The 16,544-nt window shown below is 41.3% G+C and overlaps 1 protein-coding gene across 2 annotated transcripts in view; it reads right to left on the reverse strand.

Moving 5' to 3' along the window:
* The window catches only part of LOC115174472 (kelch-like protein 29), a 326,402-nt gene that overhangs the window by 208,350 nt on the left and 101,508 nt on the right, over window positions 1-16,544 (reverse strand). For both annotated transcript variants that reach the window (XM_029733020.1, XM_029733021.1), the window contains one exon: window positions 11,528-11,845. In XM_029733020.1, the coding sequence (XP_029588880.1) occupies window positions 11,528-11,803 (276 nt within the window). In that variant the 5' untranslated portion in view covers window positions 11,804-11,845. The remainder of the gene's footprint in view (window positions 1-11,527; window positions 11,846-16,544) is intronic.

Below are 16,544 nucleotides of genomic sequence, written 5' to 3' on the forward strand. Positions count from 1 at the left end.
TATCAATTCAATTCAAGATCATTTACTGGTATGAAAAGGGTGAGAACTTCAATTGCCAAAGCAAACTGTGACCGTAATAGGACCTGTAATAAGATAGCATCTACAGCAACAGGAATGTGAAGACCATAGCCTATTCACACTCTGTACATTTAACGGTTTCGTCAAATACAGACGTCCATGATGCATCACGCTTTCAACATGCGTTGATTCAGCTAGTTTGTGTTTACCGCTACAGTTTATTTCGGGCCAGGAAAAGCTTTGCCCCAGATAAGAAATTAATCCACCATAAATATTTCCAAATATCATTATAAGCATACGTGAATACAACAATATACCATTTGGTTTCTAGCCAGGTGGATATCACGTTCAACCATAATGAGAGACAGGTTTCCCTAATAGAAACACAAATATTTTCAATAAAAACAAATAAGGAATTTGTTTGTCCAGGTCAAGAGAAATAGTACAGTGTCCTTCACAACGATAAATCAACAGTGAATTAGAATTAGACAAACTAATTACTATTCAGACATTCAACCCAACAAGAAATCAGTGTGATATTAAAGATATAAATTGATCAAAGCTGCATGTGAGAGAGGCAGGAGCTGTATAATAATATTTATGCAAGTCATGAATCAATATATCTTCCTCAGTTGAATGGCTGTTCAGCTCGTGGCAGTTTCCATAGGGAAGCTGGTTTCTATTTAACCACCTCATGGTGAGCCTGTGTGCTTTAGAAATGAAAAGTTTCATCTTATCTGTGCTAGATCTTCGATCATTTGAAGGAACTATTGTAGTGGATTTCCTTTTTTATCTGAGCCTAATTCAGAAGCTAGTCTCACCCGCCATTCCTGTCTCTCTCCCTCTTTTTCCTTTCTTTTCAGTTTCCCCGGTGGGAGTCTCTTTAAACTTTAATCATCTCACTTTCAGTACATTTCACTGCAACCTCGCAGCAAGGTTATCACATTTTTCAAAAAAATTGAAATCTCTCTCTTTGCTTTCGCCGTATCCTCAATAAAGATGCTGTGATTTCATCATTCATATCTTTTTATTGGCCGGTTTTATTCTATGTTTTTCCTACATCGGTATTGAGACACAGGCAGGGTTTATATTATAAAATACACCTGCCAGCCACAGTCAAGGATGTGTCTGTGCAAGGAGATGCTAGAGAATAGAAGGAACCCTGATGTGTTCAACTCAAAGGTGATACAGAGTACTGTTTTCAATTCACTTTCAGCTACTAGTACCGTATTGAAAAGGGAGTGGCTCTTGATCCATTACCAGATTATTTTTTTTCTTCTGAGGCACCCTATCCGCGAGTCCGCAAACTCTCTCAGTATCTCCTGGACTGGGTTAACTGAATAGTTAAATAACAAAAGAAAGTTGCAATGTCACTAAGCAAAAACAAAACAACAATAGCCAGTACAAATATAAAAAAATATCTATATATTTGTGTGCTTTTTCAGCACTATCGTCATTATTAGCTAACTAGCTCATTAGTGACGGTAGCTAGCAAATTAGCAAGCTAAAGGTATCTAGCTGGCTAGCGAGCAGGCCTAAGTAGACTAATCTCCCTTGCCAACAAGTTTCATCAGTCTCAGGCATTGGACAAAGAGTTAGCTATCTAGCTAAGTAACCCCTAGCAAACACATTTCACAAGCTAAAAATCGCTAACAACGCAACTAGCTAGCTAGCTAATGACAATGACAGCTGTTGCTAGGTGTGGGGTACTGCAAACTGCAAAACCAAGTAAATTACATTTTTTGACATTTGTACTGGCTGTTGTTTTGTTTGTTTTTGCTTAGTGACATTGCTAATTTATTATTTTTGTCATTTAACTATGCATTTAACCTGGTCCAGGTTCTGAAAATATACCTGTCTCAAGTTTCCATAAGATACTGTGAGAATTTGCGGACTCACTCCCCATCTGCGGGTCTGCTGCTCCCAGCACTGAAGTACCCAACCTGCCCTGCCGCCAATCAATGATATACAAGGGGAGTTCGCACTGCTCTGCCACTGTGTGAGGAGGACAAACACTTTCATGTGTAGATGGTATGGCATTCTATTCATGTTGCTTTTACTGGTTAGTCTATATTAAATATCCCCTTTATATAAACCAGGATGTTCCGTTAAGATTTAAAATATATTTTTAAAAAGGTGACCTGCCAATACTGCAAGACTCTATAAAGTTCCTTCAGAAAGTATTCACACCACTTGACTTTTTACACATTTTGCGGTGTTATAGCCTGAATTTAAAATGGGTTGGTGGTAAGGGTAGGTAACAACACATCTGCCACGCTGATCCTCAACACGGGGGCCCCTCAGGGGTGCGTGTTCAGTCACCCATGACTGCATGGCCAAGCACGACTCCAACACCATCATTAAGTTGGCCGATGACACAACAGTGGTAGGCCTGATCACCGACAACGATGAGACAGCATATAGGGAGAAGGTCAGAGACCTGGCAGTGTGGTGCCAGGATAACAACCTCTCCCTCAATGTGATCAAGACAAAGGAGACGATTGTGGACTACAGAAAAAGGAGGACCGAGCACGCCCCCATTCTCATCGGCAGGCTGTAATGGAGCAGGTTGAGAGTTTCAAGTTCCTTAGTTTGTTGTTGATGTGGACACCATCATGGTCCAAACACACCAAGACAGTCGTGAAGATGGCACGAAAAATTCCTATTCCCCTCAGGAGACTGAAAAGATTTGGCATGGGTCTTCAGATCCTCAAAAAGTTCTACAGCTGCACCATCGAGAGCATCCTGACTGGTTGCATCACCGCCTGGTATGGCAACTGCTTGGCCTCCAACCGCAAGGCACGACAGAGGGTAGTGCGAACGGCCCAGTACATCACTGGGGCCAAGCTTCCTGTCATCCAGGACCTCTATACCAGGCGGTGTCAGAGGAAGGCCCAAAAAATAGTCAAAGACTTCAGCCACCCTAGTCATAGACTGTTCTCTCTGCTACCGCACGGCAAGCGGTACCGGAGCACCAAGTCTAGGTCCAAAAGGCTTCTTAATAGCTTCTACCCCCAAGCCATAAGACTCCTGAACAGCTAATCAAATGGCTATCCAGACTCCCCCCCACCCCTATTTTCGCCCTGCTGCTACTCTGTTTATTATCAATGCATAGTCACTTTACCTCTACCTACATGTACATATTACCTCAATTATCTCGACTAACCGGTGCCCCCACACGTTGACTCTGTACCGTTACCCCCTGTATATAGACTCGCTACGGTTATTTTATTGTTGCTCCTTAATTCTTTTTACTTCAGTTTATTTTAGTAAATACTTTAACACTTTTTTTTTCTTAAAACTGCATTGTTGGTTAAGGGCAGTGTAAGTAAGAATCTCACTGCAAGGTGAATGTTGTATTCGGCGCATGTGACAAATACAATTTTATTTGATTAAATTGAGATTATTTTGTCGTCACTGGCCTATATACACTACCCCATAATGTCAAAATGGAATGATGTTTTTCAAAATCTTTATAATAATTATTTTCTTACATAATGTGCAATAAATCAAAGGGGATGAATACTTTCTAAAGGCACTGTACTGTGTTTGTCTCAGACACAGTGAGCTCCAAAAATATTGAGTCTGTGATATTTTTGTTGTTGTTTTGGTTCAGTACTTTTTGATTTGAAAAGATACAGTGACTATAAGGTTAAAGTGCAGACTGTCAGCTTTAATGTGAAATTACAGAACTTTTTGTACATAGTCCCCCATTTTAGGGGACCAAAAGTATTGGGACAAATTCACTTATATGTGTATTAAAGTAGTAAAAGTTAAGTATTTGCTCCCATATTCACAGAACGCAATGTGACTCTACACATTTGCTTGTGACTCTACACATTTGTTGGATACAATTGCTGTTTATTTTGATTATGTTTCAGATGATTTTGTTTGTCTATAATTTTCTCACTCATCATTATTATCCATAATCATGTTAGCATCCACATTAATGTAGAAGTGTTTAGAAACATATTGTATTCTTACTTAAAACAAAAGTGACTCCAAAATGACACACAATACATAATTTAACATTCATTTCTATTGGGTACAAAATAATCGGAGATAAAAAAAACATGAGCTGGTGCACGTACAGAAAAAGTATTTTGTGTGGAGGTGCAGACTAACGGCGAATAAACTACAAGCTATAAAAATAAAGAGTCGCACACACCATACATCAACTCCCAGTCATTTATTGGATAAATCACCAACGTTTTAGCATCACCGTGCCTTCTTCAATCTGAATACAACCAAAACAAACATAAAATGTAGAGTCACAAGCTTGATGTAGTCATTGCGTGCTATGAATAATGGACCAAAAACGGAACTTTTTACTACACATATTTGTGAATTTGTCCCAATACCTTTGGTCCCCTAAAATGGGGAGACTACGAACAAAAAGGGCTGTAATTTCTAAACTGTTCAACCGATATGGGTGAAAATACACTTAAATAAAAAAAATGTAATCAAATCCAAAGTTCTGGAGTACAGAGCCAAAACCAAAAAAAAATGCATCACTGTCCCAATACTTTTGGAGCTCACTGTATGTGGGAAAGATTACCACTAATTGTATATTGTACACTTGACTGAGAGAGAGAATAGATTTTCTGTGTGTGGGTTGGGGCTGTATATTACCAAATCAATAATAGGACTATTAATAATACAACAATAATACCACAGCCCGTATTGCCACTTTCTATACTGTCTAACTGAACAGAAAACCAGTATTAAATGGAACAGAAAATTCAGTAAGAAATGGAATGGGAAGCTAGTAGAAATGGAACAGAAAGCTAGTAGAAATGGAACAGAAAGCTAGTAGAAATGGAACAGAAAGCTAGTAGAAATGGAACAGAAAGCTAGTAGAAATGGAACAGGAAGCTAGTAGAAATGGAACAGAAAGCTAGTAGAAATGGAACAGAAAGCTAGTAGAAATGGAACAGAAAGCTAGTAGAAATGGAACAGGAAGCTAGTAGAAATGGAACAGAAAGCTAGTAGAAATGGAACAGAAAGCTAGTAGAAATGGAACAGAAAACTAGTAGAAATGGAACAGGAAGCTAGTAGAAATGGAACAGGAAGCTAGTAGAAATGGAACAGGAAGCTAGTAGAAATGGAACAGAAAGCTAGTAGAAATGGAACAGAAAGCTAGTAGAAATGGAACAGAAAGCTAGTAGAAATGGAACAGGAAGCTAGTAGAAATGGAACAGGAAGCTAGTAGAAATAGAACAGGAAGCTAGTAGAAATGGAACAGAAAACTTTTTTCTTTTTATTAAGTAAGAGAAACCTTTTGCAATGGAACAGAAAACCAGTAAAATGTAGGTTTTATATTGTGGTGCTGAAGAGGTTAAACATATTAACCGGGGAACAGGGATTAGCCTGTGAAACTAGGGCATTAGAGCTCGAGATCCTGAAATACACAGCATGTATCAATCGGTGATCCAACCAACCATGGGAAAGAGATCTCTCTGGAATATACATTTTAGTGTCGACAAATTAAAATGATCCATCGAACATGGCCTGGCTTGAAACCTGATAACACACTCACAAATACCAAATAACATTCTGATAAAAAAAGACCAAATAAACATTCTGAAACAAAATACCAAATGACACAGAAATAAAATACCAAATATCATTCTGAAAATAAAAACACCCAATTACACTCTACAGAAAAATCTGTACATAAATGTTACCTCTAGCTAAAGGCCAATACCTCTTCTACAAAACAGGTTAAATTGTCCTTCTTTCCTGTTGTGGGTAATTAGGCCTACTTCATGAATCTATGAAAGTGAATGGCCTGTGTTAGTCAGTCTCTGACCCAAATAAACCCTGATTGCCGCGCTGCTTTCTCTTTGACCAAAACCAAAAACGACCCAGCGAGAGCCCTTACATGCTATTCATCACCTGAAAACAGAAATAGTGTTGCGATGTCAACGGCCAAGGATTCATCTGGATAAATAGATCCAGGCGCTGGAAACAAAGTGAAAATACATACAAATTAATTAAAATAAAAAAGACATGCTTGGATAAATAAGGGAGATCATTTAGAAGTGCTCTCCTAGCCTAAGTGTAGTGTGGTGTTCCACGTGGCTAGCTGTACCTCATGATGGACATCGTGGCCAGATGGTACTCTTCCAGCCTCAGCACACGGCGCTTCTTCATGCCTTGCTAACGCACAGACAGACGTGCAAACCAGGGAAGCCGACACGTGCGTTTATTTCGTAGCTAGCTAAAGATGATACACACAGGCCTGCAAATACCAAATACACACATGCAAGCACTCATACTGTCTAAATACGCGCAAAAATACAAACTCACGCATGCTCACACATACTGTACACACACACAAAGCTCACAAGCCCACACACACCAAATCCACAAGCCCATGTACACACACCCAGCCCACACCCACACACGGGTTGGGCAATGTCAACCTTTGTCCTATCGGGATTATGTACCCATAAAACATTGTGATATATGATGGTATAGGCCCATATTGGCCAACCAAACCTACAGCACGAAATTGAATACTACAACTGGATGAATCATGATGAAAGATAATGTTGTTGAAAGCCTGGGCAGAGGCTAAGTGCAGGCAAATCTTTTCTAATATTTCTTTCTGGTGGAGGAGCTAGGGCATGGAACAGGTTTGTGTGTGTGTCCCTCACACATGATGGAGCGGTGACAGTCCGATGAGGAACTGTCTTACCGTAATGAGTTAGGTTATAAAGCACGAGCTGGATAGAAGCCGTCTACAGTCTTCAGAACTGGATAATAATTGCTTTATTTCCATCAGTAAATAAATAACAGTATCTGTTTCATAAAGCTGTGATTGAGAATAGTCTATGTCTAAGCTTAGGCTATGAACTTCCATTATTTTTGAAAGTGTCAACTTTAAGACAACACCTTCTTAGGCTAGAACATAACTAACTTGTCTTAAAGCTTTTATGATAGGACTAGTAGGAGGATAGGTTATTGGCTCTTTCCCTGTAGCTCAGTTGGTAGAGCATGGTGTTTGCAACACCAGGGTTGTGGGTTCGTTTCCCACGGGGGGCCAGCACAGAAAAAAAAAAAAAAAAAAAAAAAAAAAAATGTATGAAATTGTATGAAATGTATGCATTCACTACTGTAAGTCGCTCTGGATAAGAGCGTCTGCTAAAATGACAAAAAAAAATGTTTTCCTGGTCCACATGGATAATTTATTTCTTAATAAGGTTAAACTACATTTTTCTTTGGGCTATTGCAACCTGGTCTCAGAGCATTTCGTATTATTCTGTACATTTATCCGGGATTCTCCATTTAGTACTGTATGATGTGTTTTGTTTGACATGGCTACATAAGACAGATGGTTACTTAAGGCAAAAAACAAAAAGAGGGTGGTTTGGTCGTGGTGGATGGCTGGGCGTATAATGCGAACCTCTAGCAACCCTAAGGTTGAGAGTTCAAATCTCATTATGGACAACTTTACATAGTCCCCCTAATTTGCAAACTTCCAACTACTTTTTAGCTACTTTACAACTACTTAACATGTTAGCTAACCCTTAACCAGTCACCTAACCCTAACCCTTTTAGCTAATCCTTCCCCAAACCTTAACCCTTTAACCTAACTCCAAAACTTAACCTTAACCTTAAACATAACACCTAGCTAACATTAGCGAGCTAGCTAGAATTCATAACGTATCATACATTTCGTAAATTCGTAACATATTGTACATTTGGCAAATTTGTAACATTTTACGTTTTGCAAATTCGTAACATATGTCACAAATTACAATTCATATTATATCATACGAAATTGGGGATGGACATCCAAAAATGAATACATACCATATTAAACGTATCATACTAAATGGAGTGTTCGGATTACGTAAAGAATAATATGAAAAGACTAGGTTGGCTATTGATATTGTTTGTTATCTCTCATTATTAGTCCCCTGGCTACCTTGTGTTTTTAAGCTATTCAAACAACTTTTTGAGACGGAACTCTGTTATTCGTTGTTTGAACGGGAGAAATCCTTGTATAAAAATTATGAAACCGTAGCCTATAAACCAAAGTCATATTCATAGCCTATCGAATGGAGAGAGACGGGACTATAGGCTACGTTTTTTTTTAAAACAGCTAGACACAAAATAGTTAAGGAGTGTCCGTAGTAAAAATATGTTTAAAAAAAAATATACAATTGTTTAGTCTATAGTCCAGGGCACATCAACTAGATGGAGCTGCGAGCAGATGGTCGGGGGGCCTGAACATAAATACAACTAATTTGGAGATGGCAGATAGAGTATAATGTTTGACTAAAACATAACAATTTCATGATCACGTTTCTCTCCTTTGCGTGGGAATACTTGGGAACAGATTTTTTTTAAATTAAATTCACTTAGAGCTAATTTCCTGGTGTTTTTAAGTCTATTATGTCCAACAATAATACTTTTTAAAATATATATTTTTTGCTCAGAAAACTTGGGGGGCCAAATAAAACCACCTCCAGTTCGTGAACACTACTAATATCTAAGGCCCCCATGCATCAGAGAGAACGAGAACATTTTCTGACTGGACATTCTGCGCTGCTTTGGTTGGATTCTCCACTCTGTTTGGCCTGCATTCCTCTAATGTGTTCTGCATATAACATGTTTATTGAAATAGGCTATAGAAAATAGGAATAGGCAAGTTATTCAGAATGTCACTTGTGTGTTGCCCTGCTATGTGCTGCGAGACTCCGTTCTTTACTGCGCGGTGCCAGTCAAGTTCAAATACGCTAACCCATTGTCTGTCACATCACAATGTCGTCACCATCGACGATGTCGGTCAATCATCGTTATCGCCCAACCTTAACACACACACTGAGAACAGCTGAGAGACGTCCTCAGAGCATACATCAATACAGCCTGTCAGGTTTCAAAGGGATACTTCGGGATACTTTGGGCAATGAAGCCCCTTATCTACTTCTCCAGAGCATGCACGCTGTTCCCATTGGTTTCCAGTCATGGCGCTAACGCAAGTTAGCAACTTCCTTCAAATGGCACGCAGAGACATAGAAATGGTACCCACGAGTTCATCTGACTCTGGGGAGGTAGATAAATGGCTTAATTGGCAACATCCCAAAGTATCCCTTTAAGTCAGCAACGGGCTAGCGCCAGGACAGAGAACCATCAGCATCCCTCTGCCTGACAAACACATGCACATACACGCACAACCTGCTGGACAGATACACTGAGAGACTCAGAGCAGAGCTGCTTTGATGGCAGATGACAAGAGAGAGAGAGAGAGGTGGCTCTAAGGCTTGTGGATGTCCAGTGTGTGTGTCTGTGTTTCATTAGGCCATTATTAAACATCAGCTTATGCCTCTAGGTGTTTCCTGTTTAAAGACATGCTCCGGATGGCGACTAGTAAGTCTTTTTCTTTAAACCTCCCGCTTCGGGCTGAATGTGTCAATGTGTAGTTCACACATGCATAATCTATGAGCAGAATTACTGTTTTACTCCAATAGCCACAAAATCCCTAGTTTGAAAGCGACTGTTTACTAGAAGCTGTGCAGTGCCATTTTCCCTACATTTCTCCCACGTGGGTCAGCTCCTTAATAATTAAAATTCCAGCCCCTCGCCATGAGTGACAGCTAGCAAGATGCACACACAGCAGAGAGAGAGAGAGAGAGAGAGAGAGAGAGAGAGAGAGAGAGAGAGAGAGAGAGAGAGAGAGAGAGAGAGAGAGAGAGAGAACGCAGTTACGTGGTGCACGTATCTGCACATATGCGACATAGTATGCAATTTTCGGGGATCACAAATGTATACAAATGTATAAAAATGTACGGGAGAATCTCTTTAATGATGCTATTCTATATGCTGCTAGAAAAGGTTACAACGAAGTGTCGAAGACAACACACAGGAGAGTTAAATCCCTGACTAAACACTAGCAGACAGGCCAGCATCTGGTGGTGGTTCGCTGACACACACACACACACACACACCCACCCTCCTCCCACACACACTGATTATCAACCGTCCATGTATCTGACACACGTCAGACCAGCCGAGCTACTGAAGCTATATGCTATATGCATGGCAGCCATATTGAGTGGTCCTAATCACATTGGCAGCCATTGACTGATGACAATAGCCATGGTGGGAGACGGTGGCTGCTGAGAGTTCTGTTCCGGATATATGTCATTATTCAGCAGACAAAAAGAGGCCACTTGGCTGCCGGAGGAGATTTAACATTTCTGTGGTCAGAGAGTTCTCTCAACCATCTAATGATGCTCACTTAGCAGCAGCATTACTGCAGTCTTGTTTACCACTACTGCCTGGCAGAGGAGACAGAGACAGAGAGAGACAGAGAGAGACAGAGACAGAGACAGAGACAGAGACACAGAGAGAGAGACACGGAGAGAGAGAGACAGAGAGAGAGACAGAGAGAGAGAGACAGAGAGAGAGAGAGACAGAGAGAGAGAGAGACAGAGAGAGAGAGACAGAGAGAGAGAGAGACAGAGAGAGAGAGAGACAGAGAGAGAGAGAGACAGAGAGAGAGAGAGACAGAGACAGAGAAAGACAGAGAAAGACAGAGAGAGACAGAGAGAGACATAGACAGACAGAGACAGACAGAGACAGAGAGAGAGAGAGAGACAGAGAGAATTAGATAATGTGGGGGGAAGAAAGAGAAGGAGAAAACAAAGCCCATGTAATGGTAATGGGGTGATGTGGGGGTGAGAGAGGTGGAGAGACGCTCAGGCCCTGTGGAGTTAAATGAAAGAAAACTGATGTGATATTGCGGAAAAAAGTTAGAGGAAGATGAATGGTGGTCGAACTAGCAGAGCCAGGAGAAGGGATGAGGCTTGGTTTTCTAACTTCATTTGGTGACGCTGCCTCTCTCAGAGTATCTAGGTAACTCCTTGGGCTACAGGAGAGAAGAGAAAACTCAGTGAACTCGCTGCATAAAAGTAAACGTAAGAGGTCAAATCTCAAAGTGGTACTTAGGCGTTTTCAGATTCCAGTTTTGAGTAAGGGTTGGTGATTACAATGAAAAAGAGCTAGCAGAAAAACAGCTATCAGGGGGAAAAGACAAAAACACTACAGGATCTTTTTTAGATTATCCAATGAAGTTGATCATAGTGTAAGTTTATAATAAGTATTCCATATATTGGAAAGCACGTGCCTGTAAACCCTGCTCAGAGCTCTGTAAGCACCTACAGCTTGGACACATCTCAACTGCTGCCTCAGGTCATTTACATAATGAGAGGAGAAAATTAGTGAGGAGGAGAAAAGAGGGAACAAGCCAGCCATTTGGCAGAGAGGGAGAGAGGGAGAGAGGCAGAGAGAGAGAGAGGATGCGCCTAAACGGCTTGGCGGGATTGAGAAGAGTTGGAGAGTGGAGGGAGAGAGGAGGGAGAATGAGGCCAGAGAGAAAGAGATTTGCATGGAGAGAATGGTAAGAGTTGGAGAGCGGAGACAGAGTGTATAATGAGGAGGGAGGTAAATGGTTTTGGCGTGGACGGAGAGAGAAAGAGGACCTGCGTGTTCTTACCTTGGCAGCGCCAGCGGCCGTGACTGCGACCCCTCCTTGGCGCTTGACAACCATGTCACCACCACTCGATGTCGTCACGGCAACAGTAACCGGGGTTGGCAGGAGGGAAGGGATGACGGGCAGTGGGAGGAGTCCCGGGCGGTTGTTACCGTTGACGGCTGGGCAGCTGTTATTGGCTCCCGATCCGTTGAGGAGGCCAGCCGGACGGATGATGTCCCGCCTCTCCCAGGGCATCCCCCGGTACTCCCTCTCGAAGCGGTTGTGGTGACGTGACATCACTTCCTCTTCCTTTCAGAGGAGACGATGACTGGGGCACGCCTGGAGAAGAGGGGGGAGGGAGAAGGGGAATTTTTATCATCAATATTATTATTAATTCAAGTAATAATGCAGCAATTTCAGCTGATCAGTCTGTTACCAATATTCTTGCCTGATGTTGTACAGCTTTAAATCTGAGTCACAATACCGCGCCATTTCAGAGAGTCGTGTACGTGTGAACACTCACAGTAACATCTGTTCCCAGCCAACTGACTGACAGGACAAACACACTGCGTCTCAGAACATACACGCCTGTTTAAAAACGCACTGCAGCTCGTTAGCCGAATCTAACAGCCGTTCTCCCAGGTCTTAACGAGACGATAACATACCGATCAGAAATGAACATCACCATAACAGGATCTATAAAAAAAACAGAAAAAAACACACTTTTAATGGACTAATTGGGTTTGGTTAAATAAAAGTCAAACAATATGCCCATTGGCTACAGCCAGACAATACATTATTATTTTCATATTGTCTTGAGGACAGCTATGGTTATAGCCTGACCTGGAGCTCATCCAGTGGTGTAAAGTACTTTAAAGTACCACTTACGTAAGTAGTTGTTTGGGGTATCTGTCCTTTACTATTTATATTTTTGACAACTTTTACTTTTTCTCCACTACATTCCGAAAAAAGAAATGCTGTACTTTTTACTCCCATACATTTTCCCTGACACCCAAAAGTAGTCGTTACATTTCGAATGCTTTAGCAGGGCAGGAATATTGTCCAATTCACGCACTTATCAAGAGAACATCTCTGGTAATCCGTACTGCTTCTGATCTGGCGGACTTACTAAACATAAATGCTTCGTTTTTAAACGATAGTGAAACTGTTGAAGTGCAGCTATCCTTAAATAAAATAACTAGAAAAAGCCTGATTTGCTTAGTATGAATGTGAAATAATTTATACTTTTACTTTTGACACTGAAGACTTTGGCTATTACATTTAGTTTTATACTTAGTCCTTTTCTATTCAGGTATCTTTACTTCTACTCAAGTATGTCTAGTTAAATAAAGGATAAATACAAATAAATAAATAAATAGAAGTATGACAATTGGGTACTTTTTCCACCACTGAGGTCATCACTGAATTGTCTTGTGGCTTAATAACCATACTACTACCACACACAGTTACAGTCGGAAGTTTACATACACCTTAGCCAAATACATTTAAACTCAGTTTTTTACAATTCCTGACATTTAATCCTAGTAAAAAATCCCTGTTTTAGGTCAGTTAGGATCACCACTTTATTTTAAGAATGTGAAATGTCAGAATAATAGTAGAGAGAATGATTTATTTCAGCTTTTATTTCTTTCATCACATTCCCAGTGGGTCAGAAGTTTACATACACTCAATTAGTGTTTGGTAGCATTGCCTTTAAATTGTTTAACTTGGGTCAAACGCTTCAGGTAGCCTTCCACAAGCTTCCCACAATAAGTTGGGTGAATTTTGGCCCATTCCTCCTGACAGAGCTGGTGTAACTGAGTCATGTTTGTAGGCCTCCTTGCTCGCACACACTTTTTCAGTTCTGCCCACAAATGTTCTATAGGAATGAGGTCAGGGCTTTGTGATGGCCACTCCAATACCTTGACTTTGTTGTCCTTAAGCTATTTTGTCACAACTTTGGAAGTATGCTTGGGGTCATTGTCCATTTTGAAGACCCATTTGTGACCAAGCTTTAACTTCCTGACTGATGTCTTGAGATGTTGCTTCAATATGTCCACATATTGTTCCACCCTCATGATGCCATCTATTTTGTTAAGTGCACCAGTCCCTCCTACAGCAAAGCACACCCACAACATGATGCTGCCACCCCCGGGCTTTACGGTCGGGATGGTGTTCTTCGGCTTGCAAGCCTCCCCCTTTTTCCTCGAAACGTAACAATGGTCATTATTGCCAAACAGTTCTATTTTTGTTTCATTTCTCCAATAAGTACAATCTTTGTCCCCATGTGCAGTTGCAAACCGTAGTCTGGCTTTTCTAATGGCGGTTTTGGAGCAGTGGCTTCTTCCTTGCTGAGTGGCCTTTCAGGTTATGTCGATATAGGACTCGTTTTACTGTGGATATAGATACTTTTGTACCTGTTACCTCCAGCATCTTCACAAGGTCCTTTGCTGTTGTTCTGGGATTGATTTGCACTTTTCGCACCAAAGTACGTTCATCTCTAGGAGATGGAATGCGTCTCCTTCCTGAGCGGTATGATGGCTGCGTGGTCCCATGGTGTTTATACTTGCGAACTATTGTTTGTACAGATGAACGTGGTACCTTCAGGCATTTGGAAATTGCTCCGAAGGATAAACCAGACTTGTGGAGGTCCACAATTTTTTCTGAGGTCTTGGCTGATTTCTTTTGATTTTCCCATGATGTCAAGCAAAGAGGCACTGAGTTTGAAGGTAGTCGTTGAAATACATCCACAGGTACACCTCCAATTGACTCAAAGGATGTCAATTAGCCTATCAGAAGCTTCTAAAGCCATGACATCATTTTCTGGAATGTTCCAAGCTGTTTAAAGGCACAGTCAACTTAGTGTATGTAAACTTCTGACCTACTGGAATTGTGATACAGTGAATTATAAGTGCAATAATCTGTATGTAAATAATTGTTGGAAAAATGACTTGTGTCATGCACAAAGTAGATGTCCTAACCGACTTGTCAAAACTATAGTTTGTTAACAAGACACTTGTGGAGTGGTTGAAAAATGGGTTTTAATGACTCCTACCTAGGTGTATGTAAAATTCAACTGTACCTATCTATGTAACTACTGTAATAGCGAGCTAACTCAATAGTATACCATTGAATTTCATGACTAGTTTCCTTTTTTAGAATGACAGAGTGTGATTGAAAGGGCAGGGCTGCTGTAGGCTGGAATGACATTGGTGAGGGAGTAAAACACTATTCTGTACCATAAACTGGTATGTCACTTTATAGGAGATCATAAATCAAAAGGGTATCTGGCTTGTGAAGTAAAAGGCGTCACTGAGGGGTGTATTGGACTCCTCACCAAAGGAATGATGTGCCTTCTAGGACCGTGATAAGAACAGTTAAATATATAAATTCTCTCTCCCTCTCTCTCTCTCTCTCCCTCCCACAATGTCAAGTAGATTCCATGAGAATCAGAGAATGATAAGTATTTTTTCTGCACACTGGTCTCTGTCACACCTCTCAGGGAAGAAGGAATGCCTTGATGTGTGTGTGGTGTAAACAGGGCCAGTGGGGGACCACTGCATTGTAAGTCTGTTGTGACCATCCATTTAGCAATAGGGACTTCACTGTCCTTCTCTAAGTCTAAAACACACGGACACATTCTGTACAAACACAAAGCAGATTGGAGACAATAGAAGTGCAGAAACACTATTTTTACAGCTCCCCTGCAGTTAAGCGCTTTCACAATGTCAACATAAGCATTACATATTATCTCACACACACAAGCAGTTATTCCAACAGCACACCGGTGTGGCTGAGTAATGGTACTTGTAATATCCTGTCAGTTCCAAACCGCACCCCATTTGACTAATAGTCAACAGATCCCTATATACACAACATATCTGTATACAACAGGTATATGGAGGATATGAATGAGAAAAGACGTGTCAGGTTACCAGGCATTTGGTGAACCAGTGAACCCAGGTTGATAGCAAAAAGCCCCAACCCAAGACTTGAGTGTTGGTTGTCTCTAGGTACTCCAATTAGGTCTCAGCGAAATGTCACTGTGGCATCACACTCAATCTCTATCTCAACACTGGTGGTGTGTGTGTGTGTGTGTGTGTGGGTCCGTGCTTATGGTGTATGTGTGTGTGTTGCAGCTCCATGACAGCATGACTGGAGCAACAGAGCTGTGTTTGTCACGTCTGATGTGGGGAGAAGATAATGAAAGAGACATTGGAGGTTTCTGCCTCCCGTCCTAGGGTGTTGAAAACTACACAGACCTGTGGACCGGACCAACTAGTAACACACACACACACACACACACACACACACACACACACACACACACACACACACACACACACACACACACACACACACACACACACACACCTTAACTCTTACTGTACTCTGTATACTAAGCAATGATAATTCAATACAGCTACAGATGACTGTTTGCTAAAACACTTCCTTGGTAAGTCTAGCTAAATAAAAGCTTTTTATTTAAATAAAAGTATTTTTTATTACAAAATGACTGCCTTGAGAGTGTCTTAGGTTTTCAACCAAGGATGCAAGCCACTGCTATTCCATTCCTCTGGGTGTCCAAATCCCTAAGGACTTGAAATGGTCCACTCACACACGTAGTCGTGAAGGAGGCGCAACAGCACCACTTCCGCCTCTGGAAGTTGAAAAGGTTTGGCATGGCCCCTCAAATCCTCAAAAAGTTCTACAGCTGCACCATTGAGAGCATCTTGACTGGCTGCATCACTGCTTGGTATGGCAACAGCGCCGCCCTTGACTGCATGGCACTACAGAGGAAGGCCCAGTACATCACTGGGGCAGAGCTCCCTGCCATCGAGGACCTCTATATCAGGCTGTGTGAAAGGAAGAACCTGGAAAATTGCTAAAGACTCCAGCCACCCAAGCCATAGACTGTTCTATCTGCTTCCCCATGGCAAGCGGTACTGGAGCAACACATCTGACACCAACAGGCTCCTATCCCCAACTAGCTAACAAATGGACTACATGGACTATCTGCATTGATCCTTCCATTTCA

This window comes from Salmo trutta, chromosome 35, assembly GCF_901001165.1.
Source record: "Salmo trutta chromosome 35, fSalTru1.1, whole genome shotgun sequence".
NCBI classification, from domain to species: domain Eukaryota; kingdom Metazoa; phylum Chordata; class Actinopteri; order Salmoniformes; family Salmonidae; genus Salmo; species Salmo trutta.